The sequence below is a fragment of the Anopheles maculipalpis genome, chromosome 2RL (assembly GCF_943734695.1).
Source record: "Anopheles maculipalpis chromosome 2RL, idAnoMacuDA_375_x, whole genome shotgun sequence".
Classification (NCBI taxonomy): domain Eukaryota; kingdom Metazoa; phylum Arthropoda; class Insecta; order Diptera; family Culicidae; genus Anopheles; species Anopheles maculipalpis.
The window spans coordinates 43,440,769-43,462,973 of NC_064871.1; the positions used below are offsets into that span (position 1 = coordinate 43,440,769).

The following is a 22,205-nucleotide window of genomic DNA, read 5'->3' on the forward strand; positions in this document are numbered from 1 at the left end:
GCTTAAAATTAAACCACTTCGGTACCTCGAGAATTGAGCTGTAATGGCGAAGAAGCCCTCAGTACGATGCCCCGATACACCTCTCAAACTGAAAAATTCTGGTACCTCCATGGTTGAAGTTGTCTCAACTTACATTGTATGTGGCACCACCTACCCAATAAGACATCGCGAAATCATTCGATTTTGCTTGCCTAGGAATACCTCCAAAACCTTTTTGTAGATCATCATTAACTCCGCCGGTATATGAACTGAAAACACATTTCTTTCGCCTAAATTAGATTATCAGATCATTAGGGATATTGAATGAGTTTCAAGGCAATATTTCTAATTGTATGTATTGAGATAATGTTTGTCGGTTTTGGGATCCCCTAACTATTGATTTTTGCACTAAATTTGAACATAAAAACGCAAATGTAAACCCTCCAATATTGACCCTCGCGAAAGCAAAGAACAGTTCACCTCGCCATTGAACCGTCGTAGTGTGTTCGTAATCCTTCAAAATGGCTTCCCCAGCTTCCCTTAATCTAGCTTGTACGTGCCAAAAGAGCGGGTGGCACCCACACACACACACACTCGCATCCACAAATGGTCTGCTGGCCCTTACTCCGCAACGGAGTTGCTCTGCAGGTACTTCTGGAAGCAGCGATCGGACTCGAGCACTGGATCGGAATCGGCAATGATTTGTACGAGCTTCGGGTTGTCCAGCATGGTGATGTGGTTGCCCTCGACGAATTTCAGACTCACCGTGCCGTCCGTGTACCGGGACAGATCATAGTCCTCCTCAATGTCCACCACCGACACTTCGGTTGGGCGTACCAGCAGAATGGGCGACTGTACCGGTTTCGGATTGTCGATATCCGTTTCCAGCGCGATCTTGATGCGATTGAACAGGGCCTTTGGCATCATGCGCAGGTACGCTTCGGAGTAAAGGTTCTGATCCTTGGACAATTCGAGCAGCTTGTCGATGCGTTCGTCGAACGTGGTGCAGGACGCAAGCAGCGGCAGTACGTCGGTGTTCTCCTCCGGGAAGATTGTGTTCACGATGCCGGATGTAAGCACCACCTGTATGCTGTCGTCAGTGTAGTTCTCCGTCATCTGGTCGATGGCGAGCTTACGCAGGAACTTGGGAGCACCGTCGATGAGCAAGATCTGACCACGCATGCCCGTCTCCTCGAGAATACGAGCCAGCTCGAGGGTGATGAACGCACCGAACGAGTAACCGACCAGGTAGAAGTGCTCAGTACCCTTGAACACGTTCTCGATCAGCTCCGGCGCCAGGAAGCGACCGATTTCCTCCACCGTCGTCATGTCGATTGTGTGTGTCAGCTGGGTGATGAAGGTGGGTAACGTAAGCTGGGCGGCAATGTTGTGCCACGCGTTACCGGCAACACCCTCAATACCCGGCGTGAACAAAACACACGCGTTGTACTTCTTGGAATCGTTCTCCGACTGGAGGCGCAGGATCGTGTGCTGGCTGTTGAACTCGTCGCCCAGATTGCGGAGCAGCATCGCCACACCGGTTGGTGTCTTTTCGTTGGCAAGCTTCAGTTTCACGTTCTCATCCGCGGCAGCCTTCGCTTCCGTCAGCTCCTGTAGCTTCATGAAGGTGAGCGAGCGCAGATCCTGCGGGGTCAGGAACAGTTCGTACTCGCGCTCAAGCGTCTGTTTAATTTCGACCGCCATCAACGAATCCATACCGAGCTCCGACAGGGTCGTGTCCATCGAGATCGATTTGATGTCACGAATGCTCATAATGTTCATCACTGACTCGATAATGTTCTCCTTGCCACTGGTGCGGACACGCTTTTCCGCCACAACCATGCTGGCTACGATCGGTTCCGGTGTCGTTAGGAGTGGATCCAGCTCCTGCAGACAGGAGCTGATACGTTGCTGCAGCGTTCCACCGATTTCCATGTCCAGCTTGTCTTCCTGCATATCGGCAACGAGGCCTACCTCTCCCACGGCACCCCACTGTACGGCCTTCGCGGGCAATCCGTCGGCCCAGCGACGCTCGATGATGCGCTCCATCACCGAGTTAGCCATGCCGTAGTTACTCTGACCGGCATTGCCTCGTCCGCAAGACACGCTGGAGAATATGACGAAATACTCCAACTGGGGACAGGCTCTACGGCTCACTTCGTCAAGATACTGCGTAGCGATGGCTTTCGGGGCCATACACTCACGGAACCGTTCCACGGACTGGTTCTCAAAGATGCCATCTCGAAGCTGAACAGCCAGATTAAAGATACCGCCTACCGGTCCGAGTTTGTTGGCGGTGTTGATTAATGCCTCGCAACCGGCGCGTGTCGCAATATCGTCTGTGCTAATCACTACCTTCACACCGTATGTTTCCCAGATCCTGTGAAGAGGCAAGATAGAAGATATCCGTTAAGTTCCCACTTCAACTTCAAAGGTTATCCGTCAATTTACTTAATGCGATAGAGCTGGTAAGGCTTGGAAAGGCCACGACTGGAGCTGATCAACACTTTGCGACATCCGCGAAGCACCAACCAATCGGCCAGTTCGAGTCCGAATCCTCCCAGTCCTCCGGCGATCAGGTACGATCGATCGGGATTGCAGTAGACTCGCGGCAGATAGCTAATCGGAAGCGAATCCTCATCGCTTGGTGACTCGCGCACCTTCAGCAACACCTTGCCCACGTGCTTACCACTGGCCAAGTATCGGAACGCTTGCTCAATGTCACCGGCAGCAAATACGTTTGTCTTCAGTGGAACGATCACGCCACTCTTAATGTCCTTGTCGAGCATATTGCGGAGAACCTGTTGAGAAATGGAAAACAAGAACGGATCAACGTTACGGTTGACCCTTGATCTTCATACCATCCCATTACACGACAGCTTACCATCTTCTCCTCCTGCGGTGCCGTAAACAAAAAGTCCACCAACACAGCCGTGAAGGAAAGCGCCCGCAGGAAACGGTTCAAACCTAGCTTCGAATCGTTCGCCATGTCGTACTTGCCAATCTCCAAGAATTTACCGTACTTGCCGAGACAGCGAACCGATGCCTGTAGTTTATCGTCCGCCAGCGAGTTCAGCACGTAGTCCACACCCTGGCCGTTCGTACGCAGCATAATCATCCGCTCGAACGACGTATCGCGAGAGTTACCGATGTTATCCGCCTTAAGCTGGGGGAATGTTTGGAGTAGAAATTCCCTCTTCGCATCCGTACCGACGGTGGTGAACACTTCCAGTCCATAGGCGAGACAGACACGGATAGCCGCCAAACCAATGCCACCACTACCAGCGTGAATCAGAATTGATTGACCCTTTTGAATGTGTGCGTTAATGAACAGGGCACAGTACACCGTGACGTACACGACCGGTACAGTAGCGGCTTCTTCGAGTGTCCACTTTTCCGGTACGGTCCATGTAAGTGTGTCATCGCACGCCACATGTGTAGCCATTGCACCGGTTGTTACCATGCCCATGATCCGGCGTCCCGATTCTCCGATACCGGAGTACTCAAAGCCCAACTCGCACTGCTGCTCCACACGCGACAGATTCGCAAAGTCAGACGAAAGCTTTCCGGTGGCAAACATAACGTCGCGGAAGTTGAGCGAACTGTACATTACCTTCACCAGCTCGCCCTTCGGACGACCGTGATTGAACGGTCCACTGAGCCAAGTCATCGAGGACAGATCACCTTTGACGAGTGCGTTAGCATAGCAATGGTTGCGTCGCGGTTTTGATTCAATTTCTTGAATAAGTTGCAGATGCCGGAAGCTTCCCCAGCATCCCTTGCGATACACGTTGATGGCAAGTCCAAGCTTGAGCTGGCTCTTGAACACAGAATTGTCCAAATCGAACGGCGGTGCGTTCGGATCGTCCACAAACACACAGCTCACCATACCACCGTCCGGTTCCTTGCGAATACAGTTGATCAGTCCCACGATGCCAGAATGGACATCACCCTGCGAAACGGCAATCACCGGGCCCGATTTGATCGCTTCTTTTAGCGTCGCGATCCACTCGTATTGCTCGTCCATCGGCGGAATTCGCACAATCGTTGGTACGGCCATGAACTTGCGCTTGATGCGCTGCAGGAGGACAAGTGTTTCGTGCTCAGGAACGGGGAAGACGGCTAGCAGCTGGAATCCAGCCGGTGGTACAATGCTATCCACAACCAAGTTGGCTGCCTCTCGACTCAACACGTAACCACTCTCGTGCAAGCTGCCGACCGACTCCTCTACAAATTCTGGCCGCCCAAGACAGTTGGTCGAAATGAGGAACAGGGAGTTGGTTTGCGTGGACAGTTTTCCGTCCTCGACGTGTACACCACCCAAAGATAGCTGCTGTTTGCTCAGGAACATCAAGTCCGCCGTTACGAGCGGTAAATCGCCCAGAGCATCGGCAAACAGGGGTGTAATTGGAACGCTCTCGCCAAAGTCCACTTCGACCACCTTTACCTTCGGCACAGGAATGTTTTCCAGCGCGAGCTGCACACATACACGAATGGCGTCGGCCTTCGAGAGTGTCGGTGCGGGTAGATGGGAGACGAACTGGTAGGACTCCAGCACCGGAATACCCGGTGGCTTACGGCGCGCAACCGTGCTAGCCTGCAGTCCGACGATCTCGATACCACCGCAACGTATTGTGTTGAGCACGCGCGAGTTCTTGAACTCAAACACCTGACTACCTTCCTCCATCGTGTTTGCGATCGCCAGATGCATGCGCGGATCGATCCGCATTCGTTCGATGCACGTCGGAATCATCAGGGTGCGCGTATCCTTACCGATAATGCAACACTGCAGCAAACAATCGAGGAAAGATACCCAGTTAAGCTCCCAGTTAATCTTTCCGACAGCACTGTCCGATCGTGCCTCGAGCACCGACCGGAACGCGCCACTATAATGGTATCCTCGCAAGCGCAACTCCTTGTAGAAATCTCTCGTTGCCAACACGGGCATATCGTTTGCTGGCGGGTCCGGAATTTCGGACAGCGTTATATTTTCTACGTGTCGCACATACCCGGTTACGACGGCTGCCGTACCTTCGGTAATTTCGAACCGGCCCGTACCTGGCTGTAGCATCACCGTAAACTCGATCTCCTGATCTTTCGTAATGGAGGTAGCGCGCAGGAACTTTACGTCCTCAAACTCTACCTCCAGATCGAAGTACATGGGACCCTTGACCATTGCCAACGTTTCCCAGGCCAGGTGCAGGTAAGCCGTTGCCGGAAAAAGTACACGTCCATCGATCACGTGGCCGGAGATGTAGCTATAATCCTCATCGTTCAGCTTAATCTTAACCCGACGTTCACCACTCTTGGTGGACTTTTGCATTTCGAACTTGGTCACAAACCAATCTTCCGAATGATCCCATCGGATAAGGTGTGAAATCATCGGTGTACCACGTGAAACCGGGAACTCCACCGCTGGGTAGAGTCGGGCCGCCGGAATATCTAACCCGTTGATGTAGAGTCTGAAATAAGAAAATGGAAGTGTTTCATCAGAAAAATAACTCTCCGAGGGCGGTAAAACTGGGGCAACTTTACTCACTTTCCAAGCGCATTAAACATATACTGTACGTTGTCCTTGTTGCCACGCTTGGTTAACCCGATGTGGATAGCATTTGGCATGGATTTTTTCAGGATAGCCTGCAACAAACCGTGCGGAGCGATCTCGATCGTTAGCGCATTGTTCGGCAGCAGTGCGGACGTTTCCTCGAACAGTACCGGGCTGAGTAGGTTGTTTGTGTGGTAGTGTGCCGACGAGAACTGACTTTCGGTCTGATCCCACCGAATTTTTGGCACCGACGAGCTCAACCACTTGGGCGATCGTTTCTTTGGCTCGGGAATAACTTCGTTGAGTCGGGCCAATAGTCTCGGGCCCATCTCCGCAATGTACTTGCTGTGATAGGGAATGTTCGAACAGGGGACCTCCTTGGCAAAGATACCCTTCTCGGTTAGCTGCGCGACGAACGATTCGACATTTTCTTTCGGTCCCGAAATCGTACACGAATCCGGTCCGTTGTGACACGCTACCTCAATACCGGGTGGTAGCATTGTACGTATTTTACGGAACCCGAGACCGACGGCTGCCATTGAACCGAACACGGTTTTCGTTTCCAAACTAGCCATACCGCGGGAGTATGCGGACAGGATCATTTGCTCCGCAGTGAAGCACCGATCGGCGTAAGCACATCCGAGCTCGCCTACCGAATGTCCAATCACAAAGTCGGGTTCGAGATCGAGCGATCGCAACACATCGACGATACCGATCTGAACGGCGGCAATGCCCACGAACGAGTGCAGAATGTTGTCGTACTTGCAGCTCTTGGACGTGAGAATTTCGATCAGATTAAGGCCACGCTTTTCCAGCACCCGATGGCAGTGTTCGATCGCCTGACGGAAGATCGGTATTTCCATCAGTGAGGTGCCCATTTCGCTCCACTGTGAGCCCATACCGCTGAACACCCAAACTAGCGGTCGCTTCAAGCCGGTGTAGTGCTGCGTATCGCGCCCTAAGCAGATCGCATTTTCGGTACCGTCCTTCGCGTACAGCCCATACCCACGGAACACATTGCCCGGGATGGATTCACTCTGGACGTTGTGCAACAGTGCAACGTATTCCGCGTCCAGATGCCTGTTGCTCATGTCCGTCAGTACTGCGTCGATCGCCTCCTCCGTACGACCCGACCACGTGATCAATCGGGGCAGATTATCCGTCGGAAGCCCATGGTTAACCTTCTCCTTGGTGTTACCGTACAGCAATGCGTGTGCATTGGCACCACCGAACCCGAACGAGTTCACTGCGATCAGTGGTCCATCGAGTGGCAACGTTTCGGCCACCACCTTCAAACGGCCCTCCACCAACGATGGAATATCGCGGCGGATCTCACGGAAGTTAATGTTCGGCGGGATGAGCCGTGTCTCCAGCGCCAGAATACATTTGATGACCGAACAAATACCCGAGCTAGATTCTGAGTGACCAATGTTGGATTTGACGGATCCCACCGGTAGCGGCTTCTTACGGCCACTGCAGAAAATCTTATCCAACCCAGCACATTCCTCCGGATCACCGACGACTGTACCGGTACTATGCGCCTCCACGTAATCCACCGTTGAGGGATCGAGCTGGATCTCGTTGTAAAACTCGGACAGCAGCTTACGTTGCATCACACCGGACGGATAGGTAATACCTTCCTCCTTAAACCCATCGCAGTTCGTTTTTGAGTAGACAACGTTCGCGTACACACGCTTCGCATCTTTCGCCTTCTGCAGATACATCACACAGACGGCTTCGGAACGTGTGTATCCCGAAGCATCCTTATCGAACGGACGACAGTACCCATCAGCCGCCAGCACACCGAGACGAGCGAACTGCAACGTTACGTACGGATGCAGCAGCAAGTTTGAACCGCCGACGATCGCTGCATCGCACTCACCGTTTCGAATAGCATTGAAGGCACAGTCGAGTGCGTACATCGAGCTGCTGCAGGCAGTATCCAACAGAAACGAGGGTCCATTCAGACCCATCGTGTACGAGATACGGTTAGCCATCATGGCACGGGAACAGCCCGTAATACCGAATCCACCGGACGAGATCTTCTCGTAGAACCAGGTTTTTTCCGACTCGGCAAAGCAAGCGCCAACAAATACACCGGTCCGGGAACCGCGCAGAGACTTGGGATTAACGCCCGCATCGATGGCCGCTTCGTACGCATGCTCCACGAGAATACGACACTGCGGATCCATCGTATGAGCCTGCATCGAGGAAAACAAATTGGAGGATCAACCCGAAATAATCCGGAGATAGTAACGGCTTATCTGAAGAGCCAGAGTGAAGCACTGCTTACCTGTTTAAAGTGCACACCGAAGAACGTAGCATCAAACTTCTCGAGATTGTTCACCTTGCCCATACGGCGTGGAATTTCAACGTTACTGTGCCGCCAGCGAGTCTCCAGATCGTCCACCATGTCGATCTTGTTGAACAGATTGTATCCGTACTCCTTCACACTGTTCGAGTTGGGGAATCGGCCGGCAATACCGGAGATTACGATCTCATCTCCCGGACAGGGCGGTTTGGCGCGGAACGCCAATGCATCCGTGTCCTTCGATTCCATTGCGATTGGTTGCTGGTAAATTGTTCACTGCTGTAGCCCACAAAGTTTTTAGCCCACAATTCTAGTCTAGAATAGCTCGTCGGCTATGTTCACGGCGATCACAATTGAAAAATTATTCGTTTGAATCGCTAACACGTTTTTTTTTTAAATTTGGTTCACTTTTGTCCACTCACTCTCCGCTACAGAACTCGGCCATGTACTTCGATTCAGCTCTCCAAGTAATAGCACAGTAATGTTGGGACACTAAATTCGGTTAGGATCGTCTCCGAAGGATACAGGATCAGCAATATTAGCGCACAACACCTTCACAGCACTGTAACGCACCACCATCAACGGACAGAACACACTTCCAAACTGGCAGGCCACGGAGCTGCAAGTGAACGGCCGTTCCAGGGTTGGGCGGTAGTTTTATAGGTCCGTTTTTTTTCCTTTGGCCGCCGGGAACATCCAGAATACGCGGTGGATAATTAAGAGAGTAAGAGAGACAGAGACCATTCACAGGCTTCGGGGGCTCAAGTGGAAAGGTTTTCGTTAAACCGTCCATCATTTGCAATTCCGCATCTGATTAAAAGCCATCCACCATTTCATTGACCACTGTGACCGCTAACATTGCACGAGTTTTAGCCACAGATATTTCGCTGCTTGGCTCCAAGCTGTCCATTTTCCGTGTGAGAAGGAATTTGTCGTACTTTTGTTTTGATCGTTAGGTTTAATGTAAGTATGTTGTATCCAAAGGATCGCTCTCTCTGTCTCTCTCTATAGCTTAAATAGATAATTGGCGTAAAGCATAACGTTTTCAAAATTCATTTTATTATTTCTCTCAGGCCTGAAATGTAATGCAGCCCTATCGGCAGTACCTTTGCGGTATAATACATTATGTTCAGTTTCAATAAGCTAGTCTACTTTTTATTTCACCGGGCATTATAAATTACGAAAGAAGTAAAGCCACGCTGGTTGTACATCGGTTCCCGGGTTTATGGCGGCAAGCGGGCAACATTTACATAAAACACGTGATAATAATCAAACGATGGGGACTTGGCGCGACTACACCGCATACGGCATCGGTTTAACAATTTTACACCTTGTGTAACCCATTGACACTGACCTTAAAAGGCGGCCAGCGCTGCTGCTGCTAGACGCGAAACAGGGATAGTAAACTGCTTCGTTACAGCGATTATAGCGGCTTTTACAGGTAACAGACAAATTGAATTTATAAAGTTAAAATTATAAATCTCTCTCAAATAATTCTTGCCTGGGGAATTATTTCCGTATTCCTAGTTTACGAAATTCAAATGGCGGGACTTGCCCCAAAAAATCTTCCCCAATACCATGTTTAACCCCGAAGACATCAGGCCAACTTATCAATCTAAGGTCAACGTTCTGCGTGGTTTGATTTCGGTCAAATGAGTCCCTTTTTTTGGTTTTAAATTCGATTACGCGTACGGCATTCCCTCCTCCTTGCCAATCTTGCATGTTTTCCACTAATTCTATTTGCATGAACTGAACCCGCCTTTGCGTTAGGTCGCACGATCGCTATTCGAATGTCGTGTCAATTGACGCCAATCCGGAAGGAGAGGCCCCAAAACATTCCACCATGCCACGTTTGGTTGCGCAATTCTTACCTGGGTGAACTTTCTCGGCATGGCTCTCTGAAACTATGTAAAAAGACATGTAGTAAAATAGACGTTTTTGTTTTGTTCCGTTTGGTTTTTGTTTTTCGGAAAGTATGTTAATTCGAATTTATTCTATCTAAAGTTGCACACAATTTTTTTTTCCAATTCTCTCTTTCTCCCTCTCTTGTTTTTCTCATTTTTTCTTGCTTCGCTACGTTTTCGATGGCCACACGTGCTTCCGCTTTATGCTCGGTACATGCCGCAAATGGAAGTTGGCAATGTAATCCGAGTTGATGCGTTGAACACTGATTGCGAACGGTTCGGTCGGGTGAAAGATAAATGCTACCAGGCGACGCAGTCCCGGATGGGGCGCTATTTGGTGTCCCATGCCGGCGTAGATGCGAAATTTCAGCAGTCCCGAATCACGCGCATAAAATCGGATCGGAAACTCGGCGCACGCTTTCGGCCGTTCCATCGCTGATACCCACTTGTCATCGTAGCTGAACAGTCCCAGATCTAGATACGGCGAGCTCGTATAGCTTTGCGCACTAATCGGTAGCTGCGCAAGGATGCGCTTCGTTGCCTCGACCTCGCTGCCACCACGTGCTCCAATGATCGTTTGCTTGAAGCGTGTGTGAAGCAACCGGCTGTAGAGATTGTTGCTCGGCGAGCAGGTAAACGGGGTCCGATGGTTATGGGAAGCATTACGGAAATTGTCGCAAAAATTCTCATACAGCTCGAGCAGCTGCGTCGATTGATTGCTGTACACCGCAATGATCTGCATGTCCCATATGTGATACACCACGAACATGGAGTATTGGCTATTCGGTTCGTGCGCTTTCAACGTGACGACGTCTTCGTGTGCGTACTTGATCAGCAGCAGATCATCGTCGAGCAGCTGCATTTTCCACATCCGCAGATCCTTGTACTCGTCGAACCGGCGGTAAAATTTTCGCAACGCCAAACTATCCTCGCCACGGTCTACCTGCGCTTTAGCCTGCCGAAACAAAAATACCAGTATGCGGTGCTTTAGACTGTTGATGGTGGGCTCACGGAAGGCACGTGGTGGTGGCGGTGCGCTGCCCCTTCCGTCCGTCATGAACGCACTGGTGTAATACCGTTCATCCTCCCCACTGCAGAACCGTCCGATCGTACGCTCGGGGAAGAAAGTTCCATCGGCAATCGAAAAGATATACATCGACTGATGGTGAATGGACAGTATTGCGAGCGTACTATTATACAGATAAACACCCTGATTGTGGGACAGTATGATCTTGTCCACGCGAAAATCCCGCGAATGCGAGATACGACCAAAGTGTAGATCAATAATGTACAGCGTGTAGTCCTCAAGCGGGCAACCGGCCGTCGGCTTGATTACCTCGTTGTTCGTGTACAGTTCGTAAAAGTTGGGACGGTTTTCTTCCGGTATGAAGGAAGCGGCTCCCACAATCACATACCGTCCATCGTTCGTGAACAGGCTACACTCTCGGTTGAGATGTTTCTCATGATTCTCCAGATTCACCACATGCTTCAGCTTGAACAATTGGTCAAAGATTTTTGCCCTTATCACGCTACTGTACCCCGGTTCGTAATCCACCATCAATTCGGTATCGTCCCAGTTGCTGAGTAGATCGCCGGCTGCCGCACATCCTTGATACTCGTAAATTTCTAACGCTGCCTGGTCGGATGAAAACGCTATCAGATACTTGCCGTCCGGGCTAAACTTGCGCAGATAGCACGGTGGCCGTTCCACATTAACGACGGTTAGATTCGGGTACACGTTCTGGTATAGTTCGCGGATTGCGTGCTGAGGCGTTCGGTGACGATGGCCCGTTTCTCTGTTCCGCAAACGATGCACAATGTTTTGCGAGCGTAACCGACGAAATCGGATCCGTTCTGTGCAGAAAGCATCGGGAACGTTGCACTGCACCGCTTCGGGTTCCATCACGAACATCGTGGGTATTCGAACTTTCCCGGCCGATTCCAGTGTGACCGTTGGCCGAAGAAATTATCCAGTTTGATGTGCCGTTAGCTCATCTATTTAGGCACACGACGTGCGACGTGTTCGCGTTGTACTCTATTGGGGGATTTATTTGAGCGTTTGATTGAGCCTTGGTGCCGAAATGTTTGTTGCAATTCACTCCGTTTACTGCCCGCAACCACTTGTACGATGTAAACAACACCAACAGCACAATCTGACAGAGCTAGCAGAGCGGATTTTTTTAGTTTCCAGGGTTGCCCGGCAGAGGATGTCACTGTTACTGTTGTTGATAGACATCGTGAACCTCTCTTCTTAACAAAATTATCATTTTTTAAGGTTTTCTCACATCAAAAGGCATGCAAGTGTTATTACTATGGAACACTGTAATTTTTAATTTTTTTTTAATTTTAAATACTTCAACACAACAACAATGTAAACAAACAGACGCTGCATCGATGCATATAGCTGCATCGTAACGTGCATCATGGGATTAGCTAACACAGCGGTACCGTTCTGTTGCTCTCCGCTGTAGAGTCTCGGCTTCCATCATAAACAGCACTACCACTTTCTTTACTCTTTGTTTATTTTGAAGCTTTGCACATTTCCCTGTACTAAAAGCGCGGCGGATAGATGCCGCTTGTCCTATTATGGATTCGATTCCTACACACACCGTCGGAGTATAGCGTCATAAAGCAGCAGCCCCCATTGCCAAGACCAGAGCCCCCATTGACAACGATGGTGGAGGAAGAACGAAGCAGTGGGGGTGGCTCATCTGAGCCGAAAAAGCCGAGCTTGATGCGGCTTGGTAAACCAACGTTTCTTTTGACAGCTGATTTTGACAGATCAGGCAGGCTCTGTGTATGTGACTGCGAAGACCGTTTACGCGCGCGGCAACACGAACGTTCCATTTATTTTTCCTGTGAATTGTGCATTTATCGTGGCGTTATTTTATAATCCCTTTTTTGTTACATGTTCGATAAAACATTTGTGTACTGCTGTGGTTTTACTGTGTATGTGCGTAGATTTTACAATATATCAATCCCATTGGCATGGAAACATATCTCAAACAGTACCATGATCAGGAGATCACCGATCTACTAAACAATGCCGATGATTTGCTGCACGTATCCATCCATGTTAGGTTAGTTGAAAACCTTGTTGATCAAACGAAATTAGAGCGTCTATTTGAAATGCATGGCTTTTTACAGCTTAACACACCTGCAGCGCAAAGCACCGCAACTGTTTGTAAGGATCTTTCAGGACACGGAGGCGGAACTGATGCGATGGAATGACTGTTTACTTCGTGCGCAAAAGTCGCTCATTGAAGGCAATCTCTTTCTCGAGCCAGGATTTCAAATCAAGCAGAATTGCCACGTACGTTTCGTGAATGTACCAGTGACACCAGCCGAGCTTCGGAAAACCTCCTATCCGAATTATGAAAGCGTCGGTCAGTTTTTGCAGGTTAAGGGTAGCGTCATCCGTATGACTTCTAGCCGATTTCTGGAGTACAAACGAGAGTATGCATGCACACGTTGCAAACAGAAAGTGCTGATCGAGGCGGAGTATAGCAAGTCGTACGTTTTTGAAGCACCAGGATCATGCCCGAACGCTCGCGAAGCAGGTTGTCGCGGACAGTTGCAGCCGATTTCGGCACAGCCACAGCCCGAACACTGCCGGGACTATCAGGAGATTCGTATCCAGGAGATAATGAGCGAACGGAACGTACCGGCCTCGCTGGTTGTCACGCTCGAAGATGATCTTGTGGACAGCTGCCAGCCAGGTGACTGTGTGACGGTTTGCGGCCGTATAGAGCATCGCTGGAAACCTCCAATCGTGGGCCGGCGAACGGAAGTGACCATCGCGATGCGTGCTAATAGCATTATCAAGGAGGAAAGCAAAGCAAGTTGGGCGAAAGATTTGCCCGAGCATTTGTTGTGTGTGCAGGCCGAATGGCAGGAGGTGTTGCGTGAGATCGGCGAACTGGCGGCACGTGATTTGCTGGTTCAATCGATTGCTCCCTCTATTCGGGGTATGTATCCGATAAAGCTGGCAATAGCGCTAGCTCTAGCTTCCTGTACGGAGCGGGTCGTTGAAGGAGATCAACCGACTACAGTGCGGGGCCACTCGCATCTACTTTTGGTCGGTGATCCCGGGTTAGCTAAATCGCAGCTGCTCAAGTTTGCTTCCGAAATTGCAAGCCGCGCTGTGTATACCACCGGTATGGGTTGTTCCTCGGCCGGACTAACGGCCGCCGCGGTGAAGGATGAAGGAGAGTGGCAACTGGAGGCGGGTGCACTCGTTTTAGCTGACGGTGGAATATGCTGCATCGATGAGTTCAACCTGATGCGCGAAACCGATAAAGCTTCCATTCACGAAGCAATGGAACAGCAAACGATCAGCGTGGCTAAGGCCGGTATGGTGTGCAAGCTGAGCACACGGTGCGTCGTACTGGCGGCTACCAACCCAAAAAATCTCTACACAATGGCCGACGGCGAGGGTACATCGGCGGCCAACATTGGTATTGGTGGGCCGTTACTGTCTCGCTTCGATATGGTGATGATTCTGCGAGACATCCGGTCGGCCGATTGGGATGCGAACATTGCCAATCATCTGCTCGCTCTGGCACTGGTGGAAGAGGATCGGAAGTGCTTCGAGGATCGCAAGTGCTCAGAACCGATTGCTCACTGGGAGTTGGAAAAGTTGCAACTTCATTTTGCCGCCATCAAGGACATTCATCCCACGGTATCGCACGAAGCTAATCTGATACTCGGTGCGTACTTTAAAGCTTGTCGATCGGATCCGTTCAGAGATCCGACACGAACGACGGTACGATTGCTGGACAGTTTGTTCCGGTTGGCACAAGCACACGCCCGTTTACTGTTTCGCAGCGAGGTAACACCGATCGACGCGATCACGATCATTCAACTGATGGAGGCCAGTTGGGGCTTCGGCAAGATTGGTTTACCAGTATGCGATCTTATTAAAGCACCATTACCACTTGGACCGGAACGAAGCTTCATCGATCGGGTGCTGGATTTGCTAAATTTGCACGATGTCGTACAGGATATGGCCACGGTACGGCCCATCGATGCGACCATACTGCGGCGCTACCATCGAGAAATGATCGAGAAACAGAAGCGGAAGCAAATGGAGCAGAATGAAGCAAATCCCGAAGGTGGACGGCTGGATTGCGATCTTGATGCAAGAACGCAGCAGACAATCGCGTCCACATTAGCGACGGTGAACGAATTTCAAGAAAAGCATAGAACTGCTACTACTACGGTTTCTCCATCCGCATCGACCCATTCAAAGTACGCTATAAACATTAAGAAGGCAAATTTAAAAAACCTTCGCAAATCTCCTACCGATCCAGGTACGGAAGAGTCAAGGGCCGCAAAAAAACGCAAACGTCCAGCAAAAAATGAGGTTGATGAGGACCCAACGTTGAAAGCAACGCTGGATGAAGCTGCCATGGGAAATTTGCTTGGATCTTTGAGGAAGCATTATGAAGCATCCGAGCCGGAAAAACTTTCATCACATGGAACGGGCGAAATGCCGCAAACCCAAAGTAAGGATGTTTCCTTCAGTGCGCTGTTGGACACGAGTCAAATATTTGACGACGATGATGATGATACTTTCGAGATTGGAAAAGCTCGCAAAAATCCTTCAAATGTTCAGGAATTGGAAAGAGTCGTGAAGGTAGTTCGTGCCCAGGACACTTTTTCGAAGACCGCCACCTGTAACGATCGAAATGAATCATCATTTAGTGCACTTTTAGGAGACGAAGCAAACGGTAGCAGGTTGCTGAACCATGATATTTATTTAGATGACGATCTAAACCTGTCATTTGAAAAGAATAACATCGTTCAGGAATTTGGCGAACCGTTAGCCGACACCATACCGAACACGGTTGCCAACACGGCCTGTAGTAGCATTGCTAACAGTCAACCGGATACGGATACAAATGCAGAACGTTCACTGTATCAAATAAAACTCAACAAATCAACTCAACGGAATCTTCCCATCAGTCAGCGTTCAATTGCCACTGCAACGCAGCGAAACGAACCTCCTGATATGGATGATTTGCTAAATTTTGAAATAGAACCTTCGGGAGAGTTTCCTCTACTGAATGAGTGTTCTGATGCTTCCGATATTGCCGCTCCCTACCAGCCGGGATTACGTACTCAGACGCGCCAAAAGCTATACCAGTTCGAGTTTCAACCGAAGCGACCCATCGATACTACCCGATTGGCGGAGGAGCATGATAGTGCATACGATTCCATGCTGCGTGACAGAACCGTACAAGGAGAAGGTACTGAAAGGCACATGACTACTACCACTACTACTGCTGCTGCTACCACCACCACCACCACCACTTCCCAGTACAGTGGTCTAGCCGATGAAGATGTTGAGCTAAACCTATCCGACATTGAACTGTAGCAGAGGTGTGGCACCTGCATCTTCCGGTGCGTTAAAACAACGACTGTGATATTTATTTATGAGTTTCATTTTTCCTCAGGAAATACAATTCTATTGCATTTTTGTTTGTATTGACTCTTCCTTCTCTTTTGGGTGTACCTTCAATTTTTGAAATGATTTTGCTGTTAAAGATGTTAAACCTATTAAATTAACAGTTATGTCTAGAACGTAGTGTTTAAAATGAGGAAAAATAAACCATTTTCTGTAAGCTACCATTTTTAATCGACAAAAAGAAATCCCCTTTATTGCCGCACCACATCATTCAGTGGTTCAAATTGATTAAAACTTTTCTTCTTGCTCTAGTGTGAAGAGTAGGAAGCAGCAGAATTCTTATTTTCTTTTGTACGCCATTGAATTACTTTGAACCTAGTTGTTGTCTGTACACACAATTTTCACATTCACTCTCACGATCCTCGCGGCTGCCTTTACGGATGACTATCATCGAAGTAATTCAACAGCTAGACAAAAAAAATCACTTCAGATAGCCTTATCCCCAGTATCCTTCATGATGGGCTAAACGCCGCGATCGGTTGACCGATCCATTTACCTGATTTTTTTTTTGTTTTCTCGAGGAAATTCTTTTTCAACTGATCGTTCAAAAAATAGTAAAATGAACACATTTTTCTCCAGCAATATTTTCTCTTTGTCCCACGTCGTAACCCGCCCTGCTTGCCTGGTCTGCTTAAATCTTGTTGTTCAAATTGATCGATAATATGTATTAAAGAATAATATTTTCAAGTGAAGTGAAGTTAGACAAAAGAAAAGGAAACAGTTCCCCCTTCAATGTTCATCCCACGATCCCAGTATGCTTTTTTTTTGTATAAGTATATCTAATGGTGTATAAATGTCTTGAAGAAAAAAAACATTTTTTTAAGAGTTTTTATTGCTGCAATTTGCTGCAGATTGCTCTTCCCTGCTAGTAATAGCAGAGTTTCGCACTGATTTACCGCACCGAAAAGAATAATAAAACGTGTTTGCAAAGCTATAGAAATAGTGTCTGCTTCTGATATTGTCGGTACATTTATCAGTGCAATAGGAAAACGGAAAAGTCATTTATTCAAATCCAATGTCTGCCCGTTTTCAGATCGTTTCACTTTCCATTAGGAATCATTTCCTAATACTCCCATTCAAAACAGGGTTTATCGCCATCAATTGGGATCACGTGATATATAGTTCCTGCTTTCCTGTCAATTTAATCGTGAATTCAATTTTCTCAGGACTCAAAGATATCGATCTTTATAATATTTGAGCATAATGATGAACACGTATGAATAGGCGGCAAAAGCTTATCGAGTGGGGTAACTGAATAAAACTTCGGAGGGCATGAATTGCATGATGCTGGCCCGGCGTTCATTTTTACCGGTAAAAGAGCAGATGATGAATCAAATCTGTGCGTTTCATATTTGTTTTTTTTCTTATTTTGCTTTTAAATCATTTTACATATTTAAAGACCCACACTAGCTATACATTCCTTTAAGTTGTTGATGTAAGGTTGAAAACAAAAAGAGACTTACTCCACGTCTTTTGTGTTTAAACGATTGTAATGTGGTAAATTAAAAAAAAAAACAACAAACTTCATCTCCTGACGGAAAGGCGGCCACTTGCCAACGTTACACGATGCCGCCACTAATTGGTACTCTACACTTACAGTTTACAGTTGCTGAAGGTGGGTAAGGTAAGTTCGACGTTTACCATTACCACCGGGGGTATATGCGTAACACCTGAGACCATTCTTCCGTAGAGCTGTTCAGGAGATGGTACAGCTACTCTTCTCACTCGTATTGCCATTATCACGTTCTATCTGTGCAATCAGCAGGGAGAATACATCGTTCACGGACTGCACAAGAAGGAGTAATAAGGAAAAAGGTGTTGTAAACGGTTCCTGGCGCATTGGCTCATTTTTAGCTACCTCATTTTGTTTAGCAGAAGTTTCCAAAAACTGTGCCTTCCACGAATCGGCCAGCTTTCGTCCTTCTTCCATAGGCACGGCACGTTCCTGATGTAGATCTGTTTTGTTGCCCACTAGCACAACCGGAACACTAGAACAACGGGACCCAAAGGTTAGTTGAAGTCTCTTGGAGCACATTTGGCTACAACTCTCGCTCCGTTCGTTGAAAGTCTACTTACTATGCTTTTCCCATCATGTCGAGCAGCTTTTCGTAGATGATCTTTATCACCTCGAACGACCGCTGGCTAGTGATCGAGTAGACCAGCACGTAACCATGAAAATCCATACTGTACTGTGCGGGAAAAATGCTGTACTCATCCTGTCCGGCCGTGTCAACCAATCGAATCTCGTAGTCTGTTTGGTTGATGCGGGTCTTTTTCGTAAAAGCTTGATGGAGGAAGAAGGAAAATGATTCAAAATCTGTTTTCATGACCGGGGGATATGAAACGGTGCCCAACAGGACCAACTTACTATTTTCAATGGTAGGATCGTACGAATCAACAAACTGTCCTTCAACGAACTGTATGCTGAGGGATGATTTTCCTAGAATGATTGAGAAAACAAAAGAAAAAGGCAATGAAAAATAGTCATTCTATCACACTGGTACTGGTTGTTAATTTGGCTAAATCATATGCACGAAACACCATCAATCCACGACCGATGATGATTCATGATCCTAAGGATACCACACATTAAATGTAGGTAATTAGATCGTCTTGTACTTTTCATTGATAAATGTCACGCTCGGTCATGATGACGTACTTCTCTCTTACACTTTCGGTTAGCGCTGGCGACAAAAAGCCGGCGCTAGAAGTGAGGGCGTGCTTGTTTGCAATGCGAGACTGTAACTTCCGCCAAAGCAAATCACTCGATCGTTATGCACTCAACGAATTCTTTGAGAGCTTTTAGTGTGTTTGGTGCGAATCCTTTGCGAGTAAATCTTTTGACCTCGCTGTACGTCATCTGCGTAATAGGCAAGATAAAGAGATGTTATTGGACACTATGTTACCTACCTACGGAACGGTAGCCCATCATAGCCAAATTTCGCTGCTTGTACGTCATGATGATTGAGTTTTATGGTTGGCTTCTTTCAGCTCTATCTAATCCGGTACCCTTGTCGTGTGTCCACTCTCACTGAAACGGGTGTCCGTATTTGCTTTGCTGAAGAAAGCACTCGATAGAATAGCTGCACGCGACTAAAACATGCAACGCAATAATCGTAACACGGAAGGCAACTGCACTTCGAACAGGTTTAGCGGGATCACGAGTTAGAAGTTAGCTGTATCACCACGGATCGCTATGTGTCCCCTTGTGGAAAGCGGCCAACGGAACAAGTGGCACTAGATATGGGCGAGGATGTATACGAGGATCAGGTACGATTTTTCCGCACGAAGCCCACAGCCAGCAGCAGTAACAGCAACTTCACTTTCGTTTCTCTCTCTCTCTACAGCAGTTAAAATATCAAGCCAACAAAGGGATTGGCACCCAGCTGATTTCTTGTGGCGTTTTCGATACGCAGGTACGGAATTGTACGATATCAATCTGAACAGCACAACCGCGAAGAGAAAATGCTTCTGCGCGTGTTTTTCGTTTTTTGCTGGTTTGATGTGCACGAAAATGAGCAAAATTATTCACGGAAGATGGCTGATTTATCAGTGTCACGGCAAGAGGCAATTCAAAGTACGACTGATTTTGTATTGGATCATGGCACGCGTTTATGTGTGTATGTATGTCTGTTTGAAAAGACAGTGGGCGAGTGGGTGCGTATTTTGATACCAGTGTTGCCAACCTGAAGTTACAGAAGAAAAAGATAAAGTATTCAATGCTGTTTTGTTTAATTCTTTCCTTAAAAATTGCAGGAATTTACGCGCATTTTTATGATACATATTTATACGCAAACAAATGAACGATTGATTATGCATTTTTAATTTTTTCTTCCGAACAAACAGATACCACCCACTGTCAGCTGTCAATTCAAACTATTTTCTTCTAGATCCGTCCGATTTGACATTAAACGGCTGGCTTCCGCATACCAGCACTTGCGCATCCCGTCACCATCAACCGTAGGCGAAAATCGTTCTATCAACGCGTAGCAGGTTGCCAGTGGACCAGTTCCGAATCATCAGCCCGCAGCTTAATCTCGCAGAGCCTGCCAGCCAAGCCGATCATCCTACTTGCCGCCGCCAATCGTGAAGAGATGTTTGCCCGTGCCGTGAAAACTGCCGCCTGCCAGGGTGCGAAGAATTTCTCCACCTCGAGCCAGGTAAGCTAAATGCTCTAGACGCCGTGAAAAAAATCGTGACGAAATACACTGGAAAATGCACGAAAGGTGACCTTTCTTACTGATTTCCGCGCCTTGACATAATCGCGACCTTCTCAAGGCATTCATGACAAGAACCATGTGAATGTGTGTACGAGTGTGTGTGGATTTTGCGCGTAGAGAAATGAGAAAAGAATTTGCCAACTGTTTTACGCTAGGTAGTAGGCTACGACGGGAAGGCAAATGTGTTTACGTAATATGATGATGGAGTGGTAATACAAAAAAAGGTTTTTTTGTTCATGGGTAGTGTGAACTAGCTGTTATTTAAGGAAATCTCGATAAGAGATAAGCGATACGGATACGGGTATGGTTAGAGCTTTGATTGTGTTTCTTTTTTTTTTGCTTACAGAACAATGTTAAGGTAGCTGTGTGTGGAGCATCGGGCGGTATTGGACAGCCTCTGTCGCTGCTACTGAAGAACAGCCCACTGGTGACGGAACTGTCGCTGTACGATATTGTCCACACACCTGGTGTTGCTGCGGATTTGTCGCACATCGAAACCCAGTCGAAGGTGACTGGATACAATGGACCGGAAAATCTGGAGAAGGCTCTGAAGGGTGCCGACATCGTCATCATTCCGGCCGGTGTGCCTCGCAAGCCCGGCATGACCCGTGACGATCTGTTCAACACAAATGCTTCGATTGTACGCGATCTGGCTGCTGGTTGCGCCAAGGCATGCCCGAAAGCGCTCATCGGTATCATCTCCAACCCGGTCAATTCGACTGTTCCGATTGCCTGCGATACACTGGAAAAAGCCGGGGTGCTAGACCCACGCCGTGTTTTCGGTGTCTCCACGCTGGATATTGTACGTGCGAACACATTCGTTGGTGAAGCGGCCGGTGTTGACCCGCAAAAGATGAACGTTCCCGTTATCGGAGGACATTCGGGTGTTACGATCATCCCGGTGCTGTCACAGACAAAACCCGGGGTGAACTTTCCACAGGACAAAATCACCGCCCTCACGGAACGCATTCAAGAGGCAGGCACGGAGGTGGTAAAGGCAAAGGCCGGTGCTGGATCGGCCACGCTTTCGATGGCATATGCTGGTGCTCGGTTTGCGCTCGCGCTTGCACGTGCAATGAACGGCGAACAGAACGTCATCGAGTGTGCGTACGTTCGATCGGATGTGACTGAGTCTAAGTACTTTGCGACTCCACTGTTGCTCGGAAAGAATGGGCTGGAGAAGAACTTGGGCCTGCCGAAGCTGAATGCGTTCGAGCAGGAGCTGCTTAAGAAGGCTATCCCAGAGCTGAAGAAGAACATCCAGAAGGGAGAGGATTTCGTTAAGAAGAACTAAATTCATTCATGGAAAACGCGTCAAATGTGCTAGCTACGTCAATCGGTTCTTGTAGAGCATTTTCTTTTTGTTTTTCAATTTGAACTCAATCCAACTAGAACCAAAGTTTTTCTTAGTTTTTGTAGCTACAAGCAAACCCCCAAAACACTGGACAAAAAAACACAAAAGCCTCACGTGAACATAAAATACTGTGGCCAGCATGAATTCTCGTTAGAGCGACACTGGACGAAGAGTGTAATTCAAATCAGTCCACCAACGACGCATCTGCCATAATGTGTGTAGAGACAACGAGATGACGATACGAAATAAAGCGTAATTTATTTGGTACAAATTAGCACACTTAATTAGGAATGTTCGATTATTGTTTATACTGAACATTATAGGTTGAATCCGGAAAAGTAAGACCAATCGGTTGCGTGTTCTTGCGATCAACAATCAAGCTTCCCTTGTGCATGAGATGTTTGTAAAGATGCCAAGATGGGT

General features: G+C 48.1%; 7 protein-coding genes across 9 annotated transcripts in view; 3 read left to right on the forward strand and 4 right to left on the reverse strand.

Moving 5' to 3' along the window:
- Positions 1-22,205, reverse strand: part of LOC126557814 (fumarate hydratase, mitochondrial-like) — a 269,371-nt gene that overhangs the window by 68,246 nt on the left and 178,920 nt on the right. The window lies entirely within an intron of this gene.
- The window catches only part of LOC126556895 (centromere protein J), a 190,017-nt gene that overhangs the window by 8,175 nt on the left and 159,637 nt on the right, over positions 1-22,205 (forward strand). The gene's annotated exons all lie outside the window — the stretch shown is intronic.
- Positions 488-22,205, reverse strand: part of LOC126556580 (fatty acid synthase-like) — a 187,281-nt gene continuing 165,563 nt past the window's right edge. The window contains exons 1-5 of one of the 2 annotated variants that reach the window (XM_050211906.1): positions 7,818-8,084; positions 5,519-7,725; positions 2,864-5,441; positions 2,431-2,780; positions 488-2,359 (exon numbers count right to left, since the gene is read on the reverse strand). In XM_050211906.1, coding sequence (XP_050067863.1) covers positions 601-2,359; positions 2,431-2,780; positions 2,864-5,441; positions 5,519-7,725; positions 7,818-8,084 — 7,161 coding nt within the window. In that variant the 3' untranslated portion in view covers positions 488-600. Of the gene's footprint in view, positions 2,360-2,430; positions 2,781-2,863; positions 5,442-5,518; positions 7,726-7,817; positions 8,085-22,205 lie in introns of those variants that run through there. The other variant, XM_050211907.1, reaches the window with a different exon arrangement.
- Positions 9,909-11,642, reverse strand: LOC126557542 (DET1 homolog). The gene has a single exon (XM_050213350.1). The coding sequence runs from the start codon at positions 11,640-11,642 to the stop codon at positions 9,909-9,911; it is 1,734 nt and encodes a 577-aa protein (XP_050069307.1).
- On the forward strand, positions 12,688-16,118 carry LOC126556863 (uncharacterized). Its single transcript, XM_050212400.1, has 2 exons — positions 12,688-12,819; positions 12,887-16,118. The coding sequence occupies exons 1-2, from the start codon at positions 12,728-12,730 to the stop codon at positions 16,116-16,118; spliced, it is 3,324 nt and encodes a 1,107-aa protein (XP_050068357.1). The 5' UTR covers positions 12,688-12,727.
- On the reverse strand, positions 17,778-19,179 carry LOC126559084 (GTP-binding protein Rheb homolog). Of its 2 annotated transcripts, XM_050215192.1 has the most exons (5): positions 19,119-19,179; positions 18,577-18,648; positions 18,285-18,492; positions 18,067-18,196; positions 17,781-17,994 (listed from the first exon to the last, which is right to left on the reverse strand). In XM_050215192.1, the coding sequence occupies exons 1-5, from the start codon at positions 19,165-19,167 to the stop codon at positions 17,905-17,907; spliced, it is 549 nt and encodes a 182-aa protein (XP_050071149.1). In that variant the 5' UTR covers positions 19,168-19,179; the 3' UTR covers positions 17,781-17,904. The 2 variants fall into 2 exon arrangements, with proteins under 2 accessions (XP_050071148.1, XP_050071149.1); XM_050215191.1 differs by having other exon boundaries at positions 17,778-18,196.
- Positions 20,162-21,761, forward strand: LOC126558498 (malate dehydrogenase, mitochondrial). The gene is made up of 2 exons (XM_050214522.1): positions 20,162-20,368; positions 20,775-21,761. The coding sequence occupies exons 1-2, from the start codon at positions 20,303-20,305 to the stop codon at positions 21,720-21,722; spliced, it is 1,014 nt and encodes a 337-aa protein (XP_050070479.1). The 5' UTR covers positions 20,162-20,302; the 3' UTR covers positions 21,723-21,761.